Here is an 8569-nt window from a genome sequence, read left to right on the forward strand (position 1 = left end):
CATCATGGGCAGACAAATTTGAGAGACACTTATTTCCAATTAGCCAATGAAAGACCAAAAGCAGAGATGTAGTAGGTCAAGTGGTACCGCATCAGCCTGGAGCAAAAAAGCCAAGAGAGAGCTTAAAGCCCTAAGTTCAAGCCCCAGGACCACACCCTGTCCAAAAAATGAAGATGTATTTGAAGTAATAAACAGGTATGTTGAACTGATATATTCATAAACAAATATATATCTCTTACAAATACTGGTATCTCTTGCTAATGTGATAGGGGAAACTAAGAAGTAAAAACCTGAGCATTCTATCAATAAATATCTAACTGTCCACCTTGTACAGCTCCTTCTAGGAGCTAGAAATACACAAGTACTATCAAGGACACTGGAATGCTACGAGTTGGCTATCAAATAATATAGAGCTGAGGAGAGAGGGGTGAGACCTATGGATTAATTAGCATGGATTCACAGAGTAATTGTGAGCAGAGGCAGAAACTAAATCCTTTTCTTGAAGTGTGAATGAAGAACAAGGGCTATGTGTGTGTATTTGTGCACATATGCATGCACATGCATAAATGAGTTTTTTGTTTGCTTTTTGTTGTTACTATTGTTTTCCCCCCTTAGGTACTGAGTACCTGCCGATTTTGCTCATTGGCTAGTGCTCTACCAACTAAGCCATGCTTTCAACCCCTTGATTACTTTCATATTACTACCTCTTTTCTCTCAACCTCATCTTTTGCTGAAGAACACAAGACGATGAACTGTTTTTAATCTCTTTTCTCGTATTGATTCTCATGATGGAACTATAATGTAAAATTATAATTACTGTTATCATTATTATTCTCACTAGAGACAAGGTATCACTATGAAGCCCAGACTGACTCCAAACTTAAGATTTTCCTGCCTACACCACATCTAGCCTATTTTCACTTATTATGCATAGTGAAATGAACACACTGGGACCAGGTGGCTCATACCTATAATCCTCAATACTCAGGAGGCTGAGGTCTAAGGATCACAAATTTGGAGCCAGCCTGAGTAGGAAAGCCTAGGAGATTCTAATAATCAACTAACCAGTGTAAGCTGAAGTGGAACTAAACAGATAGCTCACCAGTCTTGAATAAAAAGAGTTAAAGGGCCATGCACCAGTAAGTGAATCACATCTGTATTCCTAGCTACTTTGGAAGCTGAGATCTGAGGATCACAGTTCAAAGCCAGCCTGGGCAGGAAAAGCTGTGATACTCTTATCTCCAATTAACTTCCAGAAAAGTGGAAATGATGTGGTGGTCCAAAGTGGTAGAGCCCTAACCTTGAGTGAAAAAGCATAGGAACAGCGCCCAGGCCCTGAGTTCAAGCTCCATGACCAACACCATTAAAATTAAATTAAAGTATGGCACCCTTGCCATAAGTTTAAGCCCCAATATTGTCAAGAGATAGACAGACAGACAGCTAGACAGGGCCAAGTACTTTTTAAAGTATTTGTAAATCTGAGCTGTTCATGGTATCATGGACTTATACTCGAGAACTTGAGGTAGGAGGGTTGCTTGAACCTTTGACTTCGAGTTCAAAGTCAGCCTGGGTAATAAAACCTTGTCTCAAATGAAGTGAATACATTTCCAGATCTGAATCTGAGAGCCTCTCTCCTTAAATATGGAACATTAACATGGAGATAGCTCCCCTCTCCAACTTTTCTAGGCATCTGTCTAGATCCTACTCAAACAGAGGCAGCCTGAATGATTACCTCAACATCCATGATGACAAGTTGTAGCTTTTTTCCTTTTTTTTTTTTTTGCCAGTCCTGGGCTTGAGCTCAGGGCCTGAGCCCTGTCCTTGGACTTTCTCAAGGCTAGAGCTCTACCACTTGAGCCTCAGCACCACTTCTGGCTTTTTTCTATATATGTGGTACCGAGGAATCGAACCCGGGTCTTCATGCATGCTAGGCAAGCACTTTAACCACTAGGCCAAACTCCCGGCCCTGCTTTTTTCCTTTTCTTTTTTTCTTCTTTTGCCATGGGGCTTGAACTCTGGGTCTGGGTGCTGAACTCTTCAGCTCAAAGCTAGCACTCTACCACCTGAGCTACACTGCCACTTCCACTTTTCTAGTGGTTAATTGGAGATAAGAATCTCATGGGCTTTCGTGCTCAGGCTGACTTTGAACTGCCATCCTCAGATCTCAGCCCCCTGAGTTGATAGGATTATAGGCTTGAGCACCAGAGCCCAGAAAATTGTAACTTCTTTAAAACAGAGAAGTTCGCCTGTATCCATCAAAATGGGCCAGTGATTTTGTCTAGGAAGTCAGCTAGTGAAGACAGCTTGCTGATTAACATGCTGGTTTTGTTAGAGGACCTTCTCCAGAGGCAGAGATAACTAAGACAGTAGAATTTAGCATCAGAGCCTGTGTTCTGTCATGCTTTTTGGGGGGAGGGTAGCATACCTAGCCAATGTGGGGAGTGGGAGGGGGATCTGGCAGAGTGAGTGTGTGGAAAAAGACAGGGTTAAGCAATTTATTTTTAAGCAGGACATTTTTTTAATTAACAGAATATCTCTCCAGGCAGTGTTCACATGTTTCCAACTGAAGCTTTTAACTTGGCAGCTTGTTTAAACAAACAAACCCAGTCAGTTGAATGCAATGATTAACAGGAAGCCAGGCACTGACTACACTCACCAGCCTTTGGCTAGGAAAAGAGGCTGGGTTTTGAAATCCTCCTGTGGCGATGACTTTGCTGGCTGGCCACCTTATCTGCTAACTATTTTGGTCACCAGGATATGTAAAGCCAATGGCCATGGAACCTCCCAGAGGTAGTAATGCTTTTGTGTGGTAACAGTTGGGGAGTAAGTGAGAGACTAGGCAAAGAAACTGCCTTAGAAACATGTCAAAGGGAAAATGAAAATGAAGTCATAAATGAAGACAGGAGGAGGAAAAAGAAGAAGAAAGAAAAAGAAAAAAAGAAACAAGGATGACTCTGGCACCCGGAGAAAACGTGAGTTAAGTCTGTCTGCACTCTGGTCTAATCTCAAAAGACATTTGGCTCATTTCCTTGCTTTCTGAAATGATGGGTTCTGTGAAATACTATCTTTTCAGCCTGTCTCTCATTACAACCCTGACTTTTGTATTTATTTATAACAATAACTTATGGGACAAGAAACGTTTTCTGCAAGCAGCTCCAGCCAATGTTTCAGTCTTAGCAGAAATCTGTCTTCAAATGATTGAAGGAGAGGCCTTTCACCTTACAGAAAATGCACTGAAAACCACCCGCAATGAATCTACTTGCTACGAGTACACAGTTCAAAGTCATTATATAACAGAAACTCTCTCTGAGGAAGAAGCCACCTTCCCTCTGGCCTTCACATTGACTATCCACAAAGACTTCGGCACCTTTGAAAGACTCTTCAGGGCCATCTACATGCCCCAGAACGTCTACTGCATTCACGTGGATGAGAAAGCCCCCCTAGGGTTTAAAAACTCTGTGGGACAGTTACTCAGCTGCTTCCCAAACGCTTTCCTGGCTTCCAAGATGGAACCTGTGGTCTATGGAGGGATCTCCAGGCTCCAGGCTGACCTGAACTGTATGAAGGACCTGGTGGCTTCTGAGGTCCCCTGGAAGTACCTGCTCAACACCTGTGGGCAGGATTTCCCCCTGAAGACCAACAGGGAAATTGTGCAGCATCTGAAAGGATTTAAAGGGAAGAACCTAACTCCGGGGGTGCTGCCTCCAGCCCACGCTGTCGAGAGGACAAAGTTTGTTCACAAGGAATTGTTAGGCAGAAAAAATTCCTATGTGCAAAAAACAGCAAAGTTAAAAACTCCTCCTCCACACAATATGACCATTTACTTTGGCACTGCCTATGTGGCCCTCACAAGGGAATTTGTTAATTTCATCCTTCAAGATCAGCAGGCCCTGGATTTACTCTCATGGTCCAAGGACACTTACAGTCCTGATGAACATTTCTGGGTGACACTCAACAGGATTCCAAGTAGGTGTCTTTCTGAGTCTTTGTTTTGTTGTTGCTGTTCTGTTTTGGCTTCTGGTGGATTTGTTGTCGTTTTTTGTGGATCTTGAACTCAGCTTTGGGTTCATATTCTACCACAGCTCTACTTCCAGTTTTCTGGTGATTATCTGGAGATAAGAATTTCACAGGCTTTTCTGCTTGGGCTGGCTTTGAATTGCTATCCTCAGCCTCTTGAATAACTAAGATTACAGGTGTGAGCCACCACCAGTGCCTGGCTTGTTGCTGTGTTTTGTTTTGCTTTATTTAAAGAATCTAGGTCTCATTGTGTTGCCTAGACTGGCTTTCAATTCCTAGACATTAGTCTACTGGGTAGCTGAGACTACTGGTATATGCCTACCTCCAGCTTTTCATTTTTATTACTAAATATTTTGTTACTAAATACGCTATGGCCAACAGAGAAAACATTGCTTAAGTTGAGAGTACAAGAAAACTTTTCAGCATGTAGAAATTGCTATAATTTCAAGCATTAACACTGTAACAGGGAATATTTATTTGTCGATATTACTATTCCTCACAAATCACATCTGTATTTGTCGATGAGGCACAGCGTGGGTGTTCTGGCATGTACAATAAGGAATGATGGAGGCCAGCTAGTTACCAGAGTTGTTTTACCTTTGGGGTGTGTATGTATGTGGGGTGTGTGTGTGTGTGTGTGTGTGTGTATGTACCAATCCTAGGAAACCCATCTTCTTCTTTTTTATAGTGAGTCATTTGAAATGTACTCTTGGTTATGTTGAAATAGGTATTATCATTGAGTAAGTGAGTCTTCAGTAGAGTATACTCTTCCTGCTATGCACTATATCTTGAAACTTATTTCTGCTTTCTGCAATTTTGTGCCTTTGACCAATATCTCTTGCTTTTCCTCACCCATCCTTGTATGTTCTGAGGTTACGAATCCCTCTTCTGTGCTCTGCTCTTGAATCAGCTTCTTTCCACTATAGAGTGAGGTCTGCAGCATCTTTCTCATGTCACCTGATACAGCCCAGGTTCATTTAGGAAGTCACAAAGGACAGGAATTCCCTCTTTCAAAGCTTGAATGGGGGGCCGGGAGTTTGGCCTAGTGGTTAAAGTGCTTGCCTACCATGCATGAAGACCCGGGTTCGATTCCTCGGTACCACATACATAGAAAAAAGCCGGAAGTGGTGCTGAGGCTCAAGTGGTAGAGCTCTAGCCTTAAGAAAGTCCAAGGACAGTGCTCAGGCCCTGAGCTCAAGCCCAGGACTAGCAAAAAAAAAAAAAGCTTGAATGGTGTCTGGTTTTGTCTGTATACCACATTGATGTTAATGGAAAACAACTGTTCACACCTGCTCTGCTTACCACCAATATAGAGAGGCAACTCTATATTGGCAGATGAGAAAACAGAAGCAGAGAGAAGCAGAGATAAGGAGAAGCATTTGAGCTTTTGACAACTTTAATGACTTCCTGAGTACACAGTCCCACTCTAAATGTATGCCTGGCTTGACAAGGCAGGAGATGGAGAAAACACTGTCATTCAAAGGAAAAAAATTAAACTAAATTCCCCAGTACATGCAATAGCATTTAATATCTGGGGCAAACACTGGAAATAATAGTGGAATGACAAGCATAAACATTTTTAATACTTTGCCTCTGTTTTGCTCCCACAGCTAGATTTCCCTTCTTTAAAAGCAGGCATAGAATGTACCTTGAAGTTTTTATTTATGGTTGGTACTGGTGGTTCACGTCTGTAATCCTAGCTGCCAAGGAAGCTGAGATACAAAAATGGGCCCTTGAAACCAGAGCAAGCAGAAAAGTTTGTGAGACCATTGATTTCCAATTAATCAGAAAAAATGTGGAACTGGAGACATGGCTTGGGTGGAAAAGCACTACGTTGAGCGGAAAAAGCCAAGTGTGAGTGTATGACCCTGAGGTCAAGCCCGAGTGCTAGCACTAAGAAAAACAAAATGCTCATGTGCAGCATGATAACTACTCAGGAGGCTGAGATCTGAGGATCATGGTTCAAGGCCAGTCTGGCAGGAAAGCCCAAGACTCTTTATCTCCAATTAACCACTAAAAAGCCAAATGCAGAGTTTTAACTCAAGTGATAGAATGCCAGCCTTGAACAAAAAACCTTAGGAATAGCATCCAGGCTCTTAGTTCAAGCCTCAGTATACACACACACACACACACACACACACACACACACACACACAATGAGGGTCACAGTTCAAGGACAAAAGAATAACTAGAATCAACATGAGACTCCGTTCTCAGATTGATTTTTTTCAACCCTGAGTACATATATGAACACCTGGAACTAAGAAAGTTACCTAAAGTCAGGCGTATATCCCCCTTAGGCTTGGACACAGTTACTAGTACTAGCAATTCTCAGTCACAGGAAAGCATATTGACCATTGTAGAGGCTTGTTTTACACGGCAGTACACAAGACTTTCTAGACATAGAAATCTGCCTGATTTTTTTTCAGAGCAGGAAGAGGTAAAGTTGTGGTTATAAAGAAAGTCAGGCTGGAGGAACATACTCTGTATCTCTTTAAATAGAGTGACAGTGCTTAGAACAGGAAAGGGGAAAGCCCTACTCTCTTCTGTCACTTAGATAAAGATGTAGAAGTTGCTCACAGCTACCACCACACTGAAAGTAGAGACGCTGACAAAGCAGTTGCCCAAGAGAGCAGTCAGGGAGGGTACAAAGGCAAACCTCATTTTATTTTTAGAAAGAGCCAGGCTAAACAAAAAGAACATTCATTTTGGAAAAGAAAAGTGTTTTTTTTTAATATTCTTTCCCTTCTTTCCTTCCTTCCTTCCTTCCTTCCTTCTTTCCTTCTTCCCTTTCTTCTTCCTTCCATCCTCTTTTCTGGTAATTAGTTGGAGACAAGGGTCTCACAGATTTTCCTGCCCCATCTGGCTTTGAACTGTAAGCTTCAAATCTCAGTCCATTGAGGCTTCTCAGAAGGAAACTGTCCACAAAGCCCCATGAAGAATGAATGTGTCCATAAGAAGAAAAGCAGCACAGGAAGGTAGCTCAAATGGAATTTTAAAGGTATCGCTCAGTAAATTTTAGGAGTCATGAAACTAGAGTTTCCTGTCTTGCCTTCTTCCCGATTTCTCTCCAGTTTATCCCTTGTCTAGCTAATTCACTCTGCCACAACCTGTCTTCTCTAACTCAGTTCACAACAGCATGATACATCTTGATCTTTCAGTTTATCATCTGACTTTATCTCCTAACTGCTTTATCATTTTATCATCTAACTCATTTCCAGTTAGGGAAAAGAAGCACTTGTAGGTTTGAAGTTCAATATTCAACCCCCAGCTATTGACTGATTAGGGTTCGATGGTTCTGCCTGTGCTGCAGACATGCAGTGGGTTTGTTTTATTGATAATATGTTCCTTGGATGTCATACTGAGTAATGATTCCAGTTACTACAAAGGAGTATTTTAAATAAAACCGCATAGGAATTGATGTCAAATCTATATTAAAATATGAATGAGAGGGTAAACAGCCTTTTCAAGAACAAGCATCATTTGAGAGAGGAGAGAGAAGGAAGGCTGGCTCCACTCTGAAAAGTTTCTACCACCTTCCAACAGCTCCTAAAATTCTTTTTTTTTTCCCTTTCTTGGAGTTCATTTTCATAAGCATCATTTTGAATGATCATATGTACATCAGCTCCTAAAATTCTGAACCCAGCTTCATGATTCAATTGTCCCTTAGCTGCCCACCTCAACACTGCTGCAGTGGGGAAGAAGCCCTCAACACATGAGCTTGTCTAGAACACTTTAGATGCAAATTCAAACAGTGCCTGAAGCAGAGAGGACACTGAGAACACTGGAGGTTGTGAGCCTGGAGATTTGTCCTGCTTTTGCCCAGATGATATGGGAGGTTTTTGTTTTGTTTTGTTGTTGTTGTTTTGTTGTATTTCCATTTGCAGTGGAATCCATGACTGATCTGACTTGAGATTGGTATATTCCTTTGGACCTCACTCTATACCTAACATGCAATGCTGAGATTCCAGGAGCAGCAAGTAAGAAAAGATCTGATCCAGGGTGGTCCTGGGAATCCACACCTGGTCCAGATGTGCCTGGGATCGCACACCCCCAAGGGAATTTTACATTCCTCCAATCAATCAGACTCACAGAATTTCTGAGATCACTGTCTCTAACGGGCAGATCTGTAGGGAAGAGAATTTGGGGGCTATATTTTACCACAAGCTGGGCAAAACCTATCTTCATTTTCTATGTCTTAGAAAAGGCTAGCAGTGAATTGGGACAATTGTGAGTTCTTTTCAAGGCAACACAGGCCTTTGGAAAGATTTTGGTAAGGAATCTGATGGGCTTCACCTTTCATTTCAGTTAATTATCAATGTAAGTAGGGAAATCATTGTATAATTGCTCTAGAAGCAAAGGGGTTAGACTATAGGTGAGCAGGTTGCTGTGTCTTTGTCTGCTTCACTGATCTCTGGTTTTGTTTGGGGGCATCTGTAGGTCATACTCTATCCTTCCATATTCTCCTTTCTCATTCCCCAGCTGTTAAAAATGTTCGTTCCTGTTCCTTTCCCTGAAAGAGGATAATAGCTATCTATGTCACCTTGAAGTC

The 8569-nt window shown here is 41.9% G+C and overlaps 1 protein-coding gene across 1 annotated transcript; it reads left to right on the top strand.

Annotated features, from left to right (window-relative positions):
• The first annotated feature begins 2613 nt into the window (after positions 1-2613).
• Positions 2614-7746, top strand: LOC150048478 (N-acetyllactosaminide beta-1,6-N-acetylglucosaminyl-transferase-like). The gene is made up of 2 exons (XM_090355281.1): positions 2614-3966; positions 7688-7746. The coding sequence occupies exons 1-2, from the start codon at positions 3042-3044 to the stop codon at positions 7744-7746; spliced, it is 984 nt and encodes a 327-aa protein (XP_090211407.1). The 5' UTR covers positions 2614-3041.
• The last annotated feature ends 823 nt before the right edge of the window (positions 7747-8569 follow it).

This window comes from Megascapheus bottae, chromosome 22 (genome assembly GCF_031878675.1).
Source record: "Megascapheus bottae isolate mThoBot1 chromosome 22, mThoBot2.hap1, whole genome shotgun sequence".
Classification (NCBI taxonomy): domain Eukaryota; kingdom Metazoa; phylum Chordata; class Mammalia; order Rodentia; family Geomyidae; genus Megascapheus; species Megascapheus bottae.